The sequence below is a fragment of the Manacus candei genome, unplaced genomic scaffold (assembly GCF_025592945.1).
Source record: "Manacus candei isolate 608988 ecotype Guabito, Panama unplaced genomic scaffold, ASM2559294v1 h1tg000056l, whole genome shotgun sequence".
Taxonomy (NCBI): Eukaryota; Metazoa; Chordata; class Aves; order Passeriformes; family Pipridae; genus Manacus; species Manacus candei.
Window position 1 is genome coordinate 5,217,491 of NW_026138104.1, and position 16,041 is coordinate 5,233,531.

General features: G+C 34.9%; 1 protein-coding gene across 6 annotated transcripts in view; it reads left to right on the plus strand.

Annotated features, from left to right (window-relative positions):
• Positions 1 to 16,041, plus strand: part of MALRD1 (MAM and LDL receptor class A domain containing 1) — a 248,132-nt gene that overhangs the window by 8,424 nt on the left and 223,667 nt on the right. For 4 of the 6 annotated variants that reach the window (XM_051802231.1, XM_051802232.1, XM_051802234.1 and 1 more), the window contains exons 3-7: positions 297 to 391; positions 471 to 632; positions 3,860 to 3,953; positions 8,302 to 8,445; positions 13,190 to 13,347. In XM_051802231.1, coding sequence (XP_051658191.1) covers positions 297 to 391; positions 471 to 632; positions 3,860 to 3,953; positions 8,302 to 8,445; positions 13,190 to 13,347 — 653 coding nt within the window. Of the gene's footprint in view, positions 1 to 296; positions 392 to 470; positions 633 to 3,859; positions 3,954 to 8,301; positions 8,446 to 9,901; positions 10,180 to 13,189; positions 13,356 to 16,041 lie in introns of those variants that run through there. The other 2 variants (XM_051802237.1, XM_051802236.1) reach the window with 2 other exon arrangements.

Genomic DNA, 16,041 nt, shown 5'->3' on the forward strand with positions numbered 1-16,041 from the left:
TGCATGCAGCAAATGAAATATTTTTGAAACTTACTTAAAATTTTAGCTGGAACATGGAACATAACAATAATAATAATAAATAAGTAAATAAATAAATAAATAAACAAATAAACTATATTTAACATGAAAAAAGCTTGGCACACAATGGCTGCAATTGTTAATATTTTCTGGGGAAAAAATCTAGGTGGCTTTTTTGTTATTAATTTATACCTGTCTGTGTGCCTCTTCTTGTTTTATTGTTTTTTAGGATTTTTTCCCCAAGCTTCTAAGTTTTCTATTTTTTTTTTTATTAATAGCTTATTTCCTCTCATTGTCCCCTGAAATGCAGTCCTCTTCTGCAACTTTAAGGACAAATGTTTTCCTTCCAACTGATGAAGAACGTGTCTGCCAGGTATTTTGGTGCATTGTCTTTGTATTATGTTGTTTATCATAGTATTTCCCTGGAATAATCAGACCTTTTTTTGTCCTAGATTAGATTTCATTACTGGGTCAGTCAAATGAGTGGAACATTGATGGTTGGACTTCAAAAGCACTCTGAAGATACTGTTACAAGTATCTGGCAAGTTTCAAGAGAACTACAAAGTCAGTGGAAAGTAAATACCATAACAATCAATAGCACCAAGAAGTTTGAGGTTAGTAAATTGAAGTTACTGTAAATGACACTCGTTAAATGGTTTCTGAATTGTGTGTCTTTTTTAATAGGTTAAAATTAAATATTTTGTAAATGGAAAGAAAGCATTATCATGAGGTAAATAAGAGAAAAGCCATTTGGAAAATCCTACTTAGCATTAAAAAATATTGCTTGTTCTTGTCTCTAAGTGGTGTTAAAACTAATACCAAAATTTGCTTAAACTGTGCATGTGTCTTAAACGAAACAATTGGTCTCTTTGAGTCATAATTATCTACCAGTCCTTAGAGACCTTAACTTTCAATGCAGTATTCTCTTAGCCTCAGTCTAACTGTACTGATAAATTCAAGGTTTCATTTATATAAGAAACAGAATTTTATACTGTAAGATTGTTTTATAGGGGTGTTTTGCAATGCAAATGTCGTAGGCTATTTAAATGTTTTTACATGTGTATTTACAAAAAACTTTAGTACAGTAAATGTAACTTAAGGCTATAATATTGTAGATGATGTATACTCACTGTTGTGCATAATACTGGTGAGAATGTGAGGAGCAGAGAAGAAAATGAGAGGGCTTTCCTTCTACAGCAGTTACTGTGAAGTTGGTTAGCATACTAGCCCGAAGGCGTGGAAGCATGACTTCATTTCAATAAACCATATGTGTAACATAATTACTTGACTTGCATATTGTGCTAAAGCATCCAACAGGATCTGAATTTTTGAAGTAATACTCACCTACTCAAACCTTACTGTACTTAACACAAGTATCAAAGTTGTTGTTCGATATATGAGCACTCCAGCTTTAAAAAGGCCTGTGTCAAACTTACTGCAGTAATCATTACAATTGGCTTAAGGAATACAGCTCAGCACCTCACCAAACCTAGAGTCTGAGCAAAATTTCTTCTTTGCACATTTTTGCTCCAGTGAAAATTTGCAAGACGTCACTGTCATACAAGTGGATGCACTTTTTCTTTCTATATGACAAGATGTTCAGCCTACAGGGATGTCTGTGGAATTTTTCAAGATAAAATTCTATGGCAAATAATTATGAGAAAAAAATAATTTTTATTTGGGTGTACAAATCTTTTGGAAATAGGGTGCTTTAATGTCTTTGCTATTTTGCAAACACAGTTGAAGTGAGATTTTAATTAAAATTAATCTCTGAACTTCCAGTGCTTTTTTTTTTTCCTCATTTTGATGTTAAATATTTAATAGTCAAATACTTAGTCTCTTCCTACTAAAAAAATAAAATATATTGATTATCTTTATGGAATAGGAGATTTTGTTTCAAAACTTAAAAATCTCTGTTTTAGGGAATTCTGAAATACAAAGACTGTCAGTGGTTTAACTACTCAACACAAGGCAGGATCAGTTTGGCTGGTTTGGCTGGGGTTTGGAGAACTGTATCATACTTTGCTCTCCTAAGCTACTTTTGCTGTGTTCTACTGAGAACAAATTTCTGTCTCACAGACTTCATAAAGAGAAATGGTTCTAGGCTTGGGGCTCACTGATTAGTCTTTTTTTAGACACAAGAGCAGGTGGAGGCATCTAACAATATTTTCTTCTGGAAGTGAGGAAGTTAAGGTTTACTGTTCGTGAGTTTTAGGGAAACACAGGTCAATACAGGCTCATGGTCTAGCAGAATATGAACTTGAAGCAGTCTCTGATTTTGTACCAGCAAAGTGAGACAGCCCCTCTTTCACATTGTCTAAATCACTTTATCTTGCGTTAAAATAAAATGTGACTATGAAGCAAGCTATATTATACAGTTAAATGCGTATTATAAATTAAGTTATTAATAACTGAATTTTGACTTTGAAATGAAACATAACTCTGAAAAGGTTAAGTATTTGTCAAATCTTTGATACTAAAATATTTCTTGTATTTCTAATTATAAAATGGTTCACTATATTGCTTTAGAAACTTATCTAAAACTATGTAATGATAGAAAAAGAAAACATGAATACATTGTCCTTCAACTGATGATGTCATGAAAGTACACATTAACTGTATGTAGCATTGCAACAGAATTCAAGAGTTCAAGATATTATTTTCTAGAACAAATCAAATGAGCAAGTTTCCAAGATGCTGCATTTCACTCATAGAAACATATTTTTGCATGTGATATGGCTGTTATACTTCTTGTGCAAGCCAACTACAACTTAAGAAAAACAAATTAACAAAACACAAAAAATTCCAACCCTCAAAAAACTCCAACTTTTAACATAATGGTCATATCCTTAGATAAGTTGTATCATCTTGTACAGTGAAATACTGTATTCTTTGCAATTTATAGAATAAATACATGTTTTCTGCTACAATCTGTTAAACTATGCAGAAAATGGTTGCTGAACTTTCAAGGTAATATCTGAAAAAATATTGCTGACACTGTGCATTCACTATTAAGAGCTAAAATGTACACCCAACCAAGACTACGGAAAATCCTGGAGCTACGACATCCAAGGTTTGCCTAGGGAGTAATTTAAGGAATGTTATCCATAAGATTGATTTTTTTTTTTTGGTTATTTTGATTGGTGTGCTTTTTGTTGGGTTTTCCCAAGGACTGTGGTTGATCAGCAGTTCCCCTTGTACACCACTGCAGAAAACCTGTAGTAGCCTGTGCATTTACAAATGCAGATTAAAATCTGCCCTTAAGATGAAATATAAGATATTTGTAACAACTTGTGTAGAGAAGATTTTTTTAGGGGCAGAAAAAAACTCACTGTTGTAACATTAGAGCAGAATAACTGTTGACCAAGTACTCCTCACAGTTTGTTTTGGCTAAAAACTTGATGAAAGGCATCTGACTAATGGTATTTTTGATTGACTTCGCTCCAGGTCTCTGATAAATTATGAAACCAACCAGAAAATGTTCACATTTCCAGCCCCTGGTGGAATAGTAGCTAGATAAAACACAAAATTCTTTGTGTTTTAATCTTTAACTGTCACTATTCTTGCTTTGATTTAAGGCATTTTATTGTGATTTTCAAATCCTTCTTGTTAAAACTACTTCAATATTAAGACAATTAGTATATATATATGTGCTGACGAGCCACATAAGTGTGAAAAAGCCAGGATGGTAATGCTCAAAAATTGTTAAGTGTGGGATTTAAATTCTCATAATTCCAATGGAAACTCCATGGACTAGACTGGCATGTATTGCGAGGTGTTTCATCTTGTCCATGATACTGGTAAATTCGATTTCTTGTTGATTTGCTGTTGATCTCTTTAGGTTATCTTTTGGGGGATGGTGGAGACCCAGAGACAAGATGAAACTGTTGCCATTGATGATATTACTTTCAGTGAAGGATGTTCCCTGGCATATGGTAAGATTACCTGTTTTTTCAGAAGACAGGTTGTTTTAGTTTGTCTTTTCCTTGGATTTCTTTAGGTTTCCTTAGAAATCACAATGGAAATCCTTTTGCTATTCAAAGGCTTTCTAAACTCCAAAAGTGTTTTCATCTGGCTCATTTTCATTTCCCTAAACAATCATCTGTCTTTTCACATTTAAACACAGTTACAAAGAAAGAAAATAAATACTTTAAGAAATATGATACAGTATAAATGTAGGGCTCAGTGGGCAGAAAAGGTCTACTGTTTTTTTGGCAGAAGAATTGATGTGTTCAGCCAGCTTTGGGGCTGACTTTAGGGAGATTCCCAAGGCACTTGTGTGTATTTCTAAACGCGTGGAGGTCCTGATCCTCAGCTGTGCAGAGCGGCTGTGTTGTTCTGCTCTGCTACACCCAGGAGTTGTAATGTCAGACCAGTCATGTCTCCAGTCAGAGCATCTCTGCGTGTCAGGATTCTTTAGCAAAACATTTCCTATTTCTCTTTCAACCCAATGTATTTTCATGGGAAAGGAATACTACCCATCCTAGCATAAATTAAATTGCTTGCTGTGCCGTATTGCACAAGAGTGTTGCCCTGTGCACTCATGTCACATCCTCAGTTGAGCACAGTCAAAACACCTCTTTTGTTTTTCTTCCTCTTATTCTTACCAGAGGCACTGAGGGTTCAGACTTCAAACTTAACTTCAGGTATGGAAGCAGCATTTGACACAGACCAAACTAGGTTATGTGATTAGGTTTGTGTTCACTGTAATCCAAAATAATGCTCCCCATATTTCCCAGTAGGAAAAAAAATATTGAAAAGAGATGCACATGGTTATTAGCATGTTAGAGAAATAAGCAATTGCAGGGAGATCACACTAAGAGCAAGATACAAGCCTTGCTTTAGTGGTGCCGGCAGGCATACATATTTATCTCAAAGGGGGTCTATATTAGGGAAATGAAGTTTTGTGTAACTAAACTTGATCATGTCAGTTTCTCCATGTTGCAGTGGAGAGATATAGAAGTAAATGTTATATAAATATATTTTCATGCCAGGGTACATCTTGCTTTTCTGCTTTGTAGACTTTTTTCAGCTGTATTACTTAAATAAGCAAGGATGTTAATTTAAAACTTCAGGCATGCTTGTCTAGGAACTAAGAAAAGGGTACAGTGCACTTAGCCTGAAAAAAATTAATTTGAAATGGAATTTGAAATCTGTCTCCAATGTAAAGAGAACAGACGTGAATTTTTTTCCCCAACTTCTTTCTTTTCCTTGGAGTATTTCTGCAGGTAAAATGGTGATACAAACCAGAAAAAAACTCCTGCATTGCTAAATTCTAGTGACCTATGTAATTGTTTAACCAGTTCCTGCAGGAGGATATAGATCTGTCTGTAAAAATATATTGAATTTTTTCATAAACAAAGTTCCTAAAGCAAACAAAAATTAAAAAAATAGTAAGCTATAGAGATGAAATACTGTCTCAAAGAGATGGAGGGGAAAAAAAGGGAAACAGAAATACAGGTACTCACCAGAATTTATAAATCCAGGTCTTAATCTTACATTACATGGCAGGTGTTAAACTGTATATTGTGACTTACAGATTGAGCTGCTGCATTGTTAAGTACATCAAGAATATTCTAATAAGAGCCACTTCTTATCCTGCATTTACCCAATAGAAAAGTCAACTTCATTAGGTGACTTTTAAATGGCTCACAGCAGCCAAAACCAGGGTCAAAGGATCTTAATTTTGTCCCCGAGAGAGGAATGTTACTACTGAACATTTTCCAGTAATTAAAACAAAAGGTCAGACTAATGGTTGGTTGAATTTGGAATAATTTTTTCTCTGGTCCTTTTGGAATGTCTAGATAAGTAGACTTTTAATGAAGACCACTTCAATTGCATGAAATTCCTAGTTAAAACTTGCATTTTTAATGTACGCGTCATGATTTTTAATCCCAGTATAAATGCATGTAAGAGATAACCTGTGCATTTTTATTCATTAGTATGACTGTGCTTTTAGGTCCATGAGTAAAATATCTTAAATTTTTGTGCTGTCAGGACTTTCTTCGTAAAAACTGTGATGGTTAAATATAAATGTAATTTCATTATACTTGAAGTCTTTTCTTCACTTCTATTCCTCCCATCTCCCAAACCATTCCCCTTCAGTCTGTTGTCCAGTACCACTAAAGACTAAACTCAATGCATTTTAAAAAATACAACCAAAACTCTATCTTTAGTATTTTAATAGAAGATACTCTGCAGTTTGTAGTTTTCCCAACAGCTGCCAAATAGCTTGTTATCACTCAAAAACCCCATAGTTCTTTTTCATACAACTGCGTATGGACTGCAGAAAAAAATAGCTGTCAAACAAAAAATATTAAAGTTATTTTCTGGAACATACATAACACGAAATCTTTAATTACACCTTTAGTAGACCTTCTGTTCAAAGGCCTCATATTCTTATCTAAGTGGCTGTTCTGCAGAACTCCCTCTCAACCCCACAAGAATTACGAATGTGAAGAACCCCATTAAGACTGTTCCTCTGATCTCTCCAAAGAAATGAAAGCCAAGAGTTCTAAGGCATGAAAGTGGAATGCTATGAGGGAGTAGGAGGTTTTAGTCCTCCTTAAGTCACTTGTTATACAGAAGTTACGCAGCTTCTCTGCAAAGTTGTGTTGTTTCTCAGGAAAACTGAAGTAATTATATATATATTACTTATAATGCATAAATTTTTTTAAAAAATCCAATATGAATACTTCAAGTGACAAAATCTCAGACTTAATTCCGTTGTTAATTCTAATCCTGCAAAGATGTAGCTTTTAATATTACAGACACAGGTCTTTGAGATGAACTGCTACAGGGATGGGAGTCAGAAAATCCAAAATACTAATCTTACTGTTGTCTGACATGCTGTGGAATTAAGAGCTGGAAAATGGGTATTTTGTCAAAAAAAACCCAAAACATCAAAAATGTTTAAAACTAAAGTGAAAAAATGTAGAATGAGTACAAATATTTTGTATTAATAATTCAAAAGTGTTTAAAGAACTTGATTCCTTTTGACTGTACTTGCAACTTTTTTTAAATGTTGAAATTTAACAGAATCCATCCTTTTCCCTCGTGGAATTTTGCATGTTCCCTGAGATTCCTCACATAATACACATGGTTTGAAAAAAGTGTATATTTATGCATCACTGGAACAAGGAAGAAATGAAAGGTTTGTAGCACTACCTGGACAGGCCATCTCACTGAGATTTCAGTAATGTGAATAATACCGTCTCACTGAGATGAAGTAACATCTATCTGTAGTGACCTGAAATTGTTTTCTCCATGCAATTAGGAATCTCTACGTTTTCTCTGAGATACCCCAATTGCTATTTAAAAGTCTGCCTTAACCAGGAGATTATCTTTTCCCCGCAATAATATTAGAGGAATATCAAGGGAGACCTTATCACACTCTGCAACTAACATGAAAAGAAGCTGCAGCCAGGTGGGGTTAGGTCTCTTCTCCCAGGCAACCAGTGACAGGACAAGAGGACACAGTTTTAAGGTGCATCAGGGGAGGTTTAGGTCGGACATTAGGAAGAAGTTCTTCACAGAGAGAGTGATTGGGCACTGGAATGGGCTGCCGAGGGAGGTGGTGGTGCACTGTCCCTGGAGGTGTTTCAGAAAAAACTGAATGCTATGGTCTAGTTGGCAAGGTGGTGTTGGATAATAGGCTGGACTTGATGATCTCAGAGGTCTTTTGCAACCTAGTAGATTCTGTGATGCTATGATTAAGAAATGATACATCCATCATCCTAGTGCAATCCTGCTTAAAATCCTGGCCATTGTTGAAGGCAACTAGTCAGGCATGATGTGCCCTTAAAAAAAATTCTGGAAAATATGTGGTAATGTATTCAGAAACTTTTTGTCTCTAAAGAGAAGCATTCTTTTACAAGTAGTTTGGAGAAGCTGCTGAGTTAAACCTCTCAGTTAGAAGTGATTTTTATGTAGCTATCATCTAGAAAAGTAAATAGGTATTTCTTATTATGACATGTCATTTTTTATGTTACCTGGCAACTCTCTCTGCGGAAGTGAATTCACGAAGGTTGCGATGAGTGGCTAACATAAATAGCACTCCATTGCTTTGAAAGAAACATCCATCATGAGGGAATGGTTTTTTAGAATGGTATTGTTAAAGATGGCAGCCTGAAATACTGGAGAGCAAACAGGGATACACAATACTTTTGAAGTAACTTTTTGAAGAGGTTGTTGAGTAGTTTAATAAGTGTGTGTTTCTAATGGGAAATAGGTTCATAAATAATGACTTAACAAGTTAAGTGATAGCTTTTCTTTGTCTTTAAGCACCACAGATTTCCAGTTTTGAACTTGACATATGTGAGTGGCATTCTGACCAGCTGGCTGAACCTTCTCAGTGGGCACGGTTGCAAGCTGAGCACAAGATTACCTCCTGTTCCCTCCTGAAGGATTGGAGCAACAATACTGAAGGTAGGAATTAAAGTTAATTCAAAATTACTAGCTGTTATGAAAAATATGGTGCTTTTTAGGGCAAGATTGTGACCCAATACTGAAACAGAACAAAACTACAGAAAGTAGTCGTATGCATTTCATATATAAATTAGCTTTTGATTTGGCCATTTGGTAAGAGTACCATGAACATACATGCTGGTAAAACACGAAATATTTTAACATAAGAATTAATGAATATTTTCAAGTATTCATGAAACATTTTAATGTAAGAATTCCAGTATAATCCAATAACTGATTTATTATCCAGTTAATTCTCTTTACGAGAACCGTGTAAGAATTTGGTGAAATGAAATTAAATCCACTTAAGCCAAGTCCTTGGGTGTGGTTTTTTTTCTATTTTGTTCTGATTTTGATACTTGGCAGTTTTACTTGTGTAGTACTACTCTGAACATATAGTCAGGAATTTCATCTTAAACCTTTCATTAGGGGAGCTGTAAAGAAACAATTATTATAGAAAATAGTTTCTTACTCTTTTTTTAAAGTAAAATTCGTCAGTAAAATTTGTCCAGTTGCAATTTTCAGAAGTAAAGAGCATCTCTTGTTTTTGAACTGTGTAGTGTGTGTTTTGAAAGCTTAATGGATATAAATCTCTAAGTGTTCTAATGTGAAATAGAATCATCTTGCCGGGTGAGTGTTTGGCTTGTCTACTGAGACTGCCTTCAGAGGGGTTAAGTGGGGCTAGTTGTAACAGTATAATTTGTGATGTAGCTTTGAAGGACTGATAGTGAGGAGATAACTGCTTGAACTTTGAACCCACAGAAATGGATCACATCTCAGTGATAGAAGCAGAACGAATGCTAGATATTGTTTTTATTATAGAAAGATTTCTAAAATAAATTTTAGCGTTCATTTCAACGCAGTCTAGTAACTGTAAATCAAGTTATAATGGAATAGCAGGCAAAAGTACCTGAGTGTATACACTGTTAAGATGAATTTTTGCATGTATGTACAATGGAGAGCATATAGAGTAGTCAAGCAGACTTTTTTCTTTTCCTCTTTAAATATGAGGAAAAAAAGTCACACCACCTTCCAATTTCCAATTAGACTTTTAATTTGATTTTATTTGAAACACTTCTCTGAAAGGTGTTTAATCTGTGCCATACTTTAACACGACACCTCAAGGGCTAGTAACGAGTATGGATTTCCCTTTTATGGCAATATTGTGCTAACAGAAAAGATACTGAAATTCTGTAAGTGGCTTTCACAGGACTAGGTCTAGGACTAGACCAGCAATGTCTATAGAAACAGAACATATCTGGAAATGTTGGCTCTATAGGTGCTTGGGCATTATTGTATGAATATGCACAGGTAGCTGAGTAGGCTGAATCTGTAACACAGACAGCTGCTTGGGGACACTGTGCTTCCTTGTCATCAAGGAAAAAATAAAATGTGAGAAGAAACAAGTGTCAAAACAACACATAGAATTTAATTCATCATTAACATTGCAAAGTATTGAAAAATATGAACTGTGACTGCTTGCCTCTCAATACATTCAGTATTTCTATTCATGCAGATTTGCTGAGGCATAAATGAAGAGGCTGAATATTAACTAAAATTCTTAAAACTAAAGAAATGGGATGCAAGCTGAAAAAATGCCATGCTTGAGGTCTCAAACTTGCAATGCAAATAGAGCTTGACTAAGGTTTATTTTCTGATTTTGATCAAAGGTTTCACTTCTATAAATAGAAAAAGGTAAGAAATGAAATTATAAACTCAAGGTCTACACAATTTTATATATAAAGAAAGGATTGCTTATAGTCTTTGAATAATCCTCCTTTGCTGGTGTTCTTAAATTTAATAAAATATTTCTGTCTTTGGATGACTTTTTTTCTTTGTTCCTTTATTGCTTTTCTCCAGAGTTGTAGGCACTTTCTCTATCACTTTTTCTCTTAATTTCTCTAGTGTCAAAAGTTCTTACAGAGGTTTTATATTCCCCTGCAATACTGTTCAGAAAATACTTTTTTCTTCTTGTTTTCTTTATTGATATTTCATGCATGCTGTGTAATTTCCATAGTTCATGCTTACATTGGTTTAAGCTGGTTTCCTACATCTAGGATAACACTTCTTTGATAGCAAAATTAGTTAAACAAATTCTTTGCATAAGAAAAATGAAGATGCAAAAAGAAATCAAAGGAAGCACCCTATTTTTAACCCAACATTTCAGATAACCAGTGATAAAATTTACTCAAGTTAAAACATGAAAAAACAGTGACATCATTAGGTTATGTGATTCTTTTTCATTATCTTTTTTCTCTCTCTTTTTCTTTTATTTTATTCAAAGATTTAACCCAGGATTTCTGAATTCATGAAAATTCACTTTCAAAGAGTAGAAACAATGACAGTTTGAGCTCTTTTTTCCTCTAAATGGTTGAGTGGGAGAATTGTTGCAGGGCTTTGGTTCAGAGACTGAACAGGTCTCTGCTTGGGAAGAGAACTTGTCAGAAATGAAAAAGTCCCACTCAGTGGCTCAGTTTAAACTGAAAGCTCAGTATTTACTCTAAAACCAGTAACACAGATTCAAAGTTGTGTCATTTGTGAAATAAAAATCCCACGGATTTAAGTGGGAGTGATGAGATTTGAGTCAGAATATGGTTAAGATAGAATTAATTAGCTAAATATTTATAGGCTTTTAGTGTTCAGCATAGCAGGATACTGGCAGGTTCACCAGCCCACCTCAGCTCTAAGATGATGCTGGGCCACCTCAGCAGTAAATCATAAGCTCTGCTTCTTAGTTGAGCGCCAGTGTAGTCAGTGGCTGATCTTTCTGCAGGACTCCCAAGATTTTACTTATGACAGACAAAATTTTCCTTCAAAATTGAAAGAAACAAGACTGTTTAGCTAAAACCTGATTAAGCAGCCATGTGGAGAAAACAAAAGACCTGTTCTGCCTTTAAAAACAAGGAGAAGTTTGGCACTTCAGAAAGAGCAAGTTGGGAAAATTTAAGAGAACAAGTCATAAAGAAGGTCAGAGCATAAGCACAGTAACATGCTATGCAGTGTTTGCACTGAGGGAAATTCAGACCTTAAAGGTCTGAAAGGTACAGAGGTACAAAGTTCGCAACAAATGAAAGAAAACTCTTCCCAGTACCTTTAATCATTAGAAAACTACTTGATAAATGTTGTCCAAAAGTAATAATAATAAAAAAATCCCTGGAAGAGGGGACCACTGTTCTGCTTTTACTGGCTATAGAGAAGAGGGGAAAAAAAAAATAAAAAAGTTAATTTTCAGTTTCTGTAGTCTTCATTTCTGAAGCTAGGCCTCAATTTCTCTAAGAAGCACTCACAATACTTGTGTGAATTCTCTAAAGAACACTCAATATGCCTCTTGGACACAGAATCATTCTGGATGCTTCATAGAACTTCTGTTTATCTAGTGCTGTTCACTTGCTTTCTCCTCTAAAAACCATGTCAGCTTCACTTTGCCCTGTTTATAAAGATTCAGGAATTTGAAATGAAAAGGGAAAAGAATGTTAATTATCATTTGGCTCAGAAACTAAACTGGGTTGGTTTTATAATGACATAGGAGAACACTGAAGTTAGGCAAAGAAGCAGCAGTATAACTTCTAGTGTTGTTGCATATTTCTCTTATGCACAAGAAAGTATAGAAGTGTAAATGGTTTGTTGATATGTGTCAAACAGAAAGTTGGGTTAAATCTATAATACTAGTTTACCTTGAGATTTGCTTGTGTGGCATGAAATTGCAGGCTTAATTCCAGTGAAATTGCAACCATGTTTTTCAGTGTAAATCATGGCCTAACACAAAGAGTAAACTGGCAACAAAAGGAAAAGAATGTTGTCCTTTATAATAATGAACGTTTTCCTTGTGAAATGACACTTTCTCCCTTCACCTTGAGATTGTGCAATATCTGCATTTGAGATAAGTTTTATTTAGAGAAAGGAACACAGAAACTGCTGACTTAAGACCTTTAATCAGTTCTTGTTTACTATTTTAATAGTTGCTTCTGAAGGCGGTAAACATTCAGTGGCTCAGGAGCAGGGGGAAAAAAGGCCTGATATATTCAGTAAAAAGTGTTTAGGCTTTTTATTTCTGACAACTAAAAGACACTGTTGAGGGGATGTAGTACTCTTTTAGATCTCAGTAAGAGGGCTTTTATAAGGGGCAGTAGGTCAAGAAGAGCACAAATTGCTTTTCTGCTTCAGATGGAAAGACAATATACTTCTAACATTTTGTTGCAGAAATTCTGGCTGAGAAGTAAAGACCTTGATTACGTGGTGGTGATGTGACTGCCTCCTGTAGAAATAAAGCAGAATGCCTTTATAATTTTTTAAGTATTGGTGTAAAAAGCATATTTTCTGGAAACCACAGTGGAAGTAGGAAGAAAGCCCAGTTTCCACATATATTTGTCATTAGGTTACAATTGAATGGTTGTGAATGTAAGGAGGCTGAGCTGAATGTGGGACTTCTAACAGCTTTTAACATGCAAAGTAACAACTTCGAGATACTACCAATTGATATAATTTTTGGTTGCTGGGGCTATCTGTGAGTAAAATGAAGATCTATCTTTGTAACAGGAAACACTTAGATGACATCGAAGTCACATAAACAGCCTGATGATCAAATTCAGTTCTTGCTGGGATGGGTCTATGGTTTAATTATGTAAAAGCAGTCCTTATTTTCATAAACTGAGAAAAAAAAGAATGTTCTGTGAAAAAGTGACCTTTCTCTTCTTTCATTTTTCAGGCCGTTTTGAATGGTTAGAAGCTAATGACAATGCATTATATGAAAGTGCTTATCTAAACAACTCCATGTGTCATTGCTCCAGCAAGAATTGCCATTTTCAGTTTCATTACTCCATGGCAGATAGCAGCGTTCTCAAGGCAGTACTTTTTATTAATCAGGTAATCAGGTAATCATGCATTCATTTCCAAAAGGTAAAGGCATGGCAACACAGGTGTTACTAGACAAAATGGAAGAAGATACACCTGCTACTACATGCCTGCCCCCTGAATTAGTTTGTGCAAAACAGTACCTTGGTACTGTTCCACTGATCTGTGCAATTGCAAAGCCTGGGTGTTTGCCATCTCAGCCATAAACTAATTTGATGGGCGAATGTTCTGCAATAAGACTTCAAGGACACCCCCAAGCTATTACTGAATTAAATAAATTGGGGATTTCAGGGGAAAAATCTGTAGTAAAGGCTTTTCTAGCCTTCTTCCTGTTCTGGAAATATGAAAATAGGTGCTTTTGTCTACGGAGACACAGAAAAAAATTAAGTTGTTGACTCAGGATAACTGGAAAGTTCTTGATTAGATACTTGATTTGTTTTGCCCAAGTCTTAGAGAAGTAATTTTCCTATTCTTTTACCTATTAGTAGATAAAACAGCCTTGTCAAACTGAAACACAAATCCCAGTTGAGCTATGTTATTTCCATCTTTTTTACCTCCCTTGCCTTGTAGAGGCTTTCTGATGTTCTCTTTTGAAAGTCTGGTTTAATAGCTTAATATTGATGCTTTGTACTGCTACTTAATGAAAGCAAGAGCAACAGAGCTGGTCTCATTAAGTTAATGGCTCTCGTATCTTGGTGTTGGAGTTGAATTCTTATCACCCAACAATACATTTGTATTTAAAAAGAGATCTACTTCTTTCACAAAGATAAGATGCTAAAAACCCCGAAGGGTAACAATACCAAGAGGTCTAAACATAGGAACAGGTAATGGAAATAATTTATTTCTTTCTGACTCTGACTACTCATGAAAACAGCTCTAGGTTCTTCTGTGTTTCATTTATAAAAGGGACTAGTTGTATTTTTCAATGACCCATTACTGTACCAGGGAATTGTAACATAATCAGTGTTCTGGTCAGAATGCATGGAGATTTGTGCCATAGTACTCGCCAATAAATTCCCAGGTATGACACTCATGGCAACCTTGAGACAGAATCCAAATCCTGATTTTAGTGGTTCACCTAAGTAGGATCAGCAGACCCAATTTAAGAGTTTTCTTTTCCTGAAAATAGAGCAAATTATTTGCGCCAAAACCATAAGAAAACTGATATTTGAGTTCCCATAGAACTAGGAGCCTAGATTGAACCAACTAATTCATAAACAGGTCCTTACATAAGCATAAGAAGAATATTTTTGGTGGTTATTACATCAGGTCAGTCCATTCTGCTTCCATAGATTCTCTTAGCCCTTTTATGTTTTAGTTATTTAATTTTACCTTCAGTAAGAAGTGTTTTTATTGCATATAAAGTTATTTAAAGCTGACGCAAAATTTGCCAAAACAATATTAAGAAACTTCTGTTGATAGTTTCAAAAACAAAACCGTATAGACCGTATATTTGAGACTTCTTAAGCAGAAAAGAAGGGAGAGTTGGGGTTTACACATTTTGCTACTAAATCATTACATTGTTTATGAAAATGAAATGAATCTTCAAAGCTAGCCAGTATTGAGAAACAGAAGTGAAAGACAAGTGCTGATTCTGACCCTGGAAGACAACAGAGCTGCTGTCCTGGAGGCTGTCATTCAAGATAACTTCTCAGTTGCATGTTCCATGCAGTTTCTCTGCACATCCTATTACTGTATTTATTGATCAGAACCACTTGTCTTTGAATAACTTTTGCTAAGTCCCAGCACTGACAGGCCTGACACAAATGGAGACTGGATTGCACTTAATGTACAGTTTTACTACTGTTCTTAGAGAAAAAGCACCACAGATGTTGTAAATGTATCCCTGGCCTTCCCCACCCTTTCAACAGAGAGAGCAAAGATGAGTGAACGTATTGTCTAATATAGATATTATGTCATCAATTGTAAGACAGGGAATCTAAATTGCTCTTGGGTTTAAGAAGGACAGGGAAAATGGACTCCTTTTGTCAATAGAAACCTATTGTTTACTTACATTTAGCTTGGAGTCCATTATAATCTGCAGCTTTTCTTCTTTTATTGTTGGCTTGGCAAAGTTGCTCTTCATTAAAGACTACTATTTGACCATTTGATTTTTCTTTCTTAATTGTGATTCATATGTCTTTGAACTTTGTCTTATTGGTTTGAAACTGGGTTCTGTATACTGAGATGATTTTAAATTCTAATGATGTCCTTCAGATTTCTTGTAACTCCTCCCAATTTAGTGTTATCCACATTATTTTAAAATTTGTCATTCCACTCTCCACACTCTCCAGTAAGTTCATCAGCACTATAATTATACCAGGACCTGGAACAGAGCTATGCAGAGCTCTATTATAATTTTATTTTAGTTTGATAGAAAACTACTGACATCTCCTCTTTAAAATAATCTCACATTTCTATTTGTACACCCATGTAATTTCATCTACACATTTTTTTTAAAGAATGTCTTAAGACATTGTGTTAAAAGACTTTATTAAGTGAAATAATCTCTACTTTTTCAAGTCTATTTTGATGAAAAAACCCACAAACATTATACTCACTGAATGCAACTCACTCCTCATTAGAAGCAGCTAATGTAGGTTTCTCACTTTCTAATTCTCTAACTGCTTACAAGATTGCCATAAGTAAATTTGTTCATTGTCTTAAAAGTTGTTCAGCAACTTGGCTATAATTGCATAGTTTGTA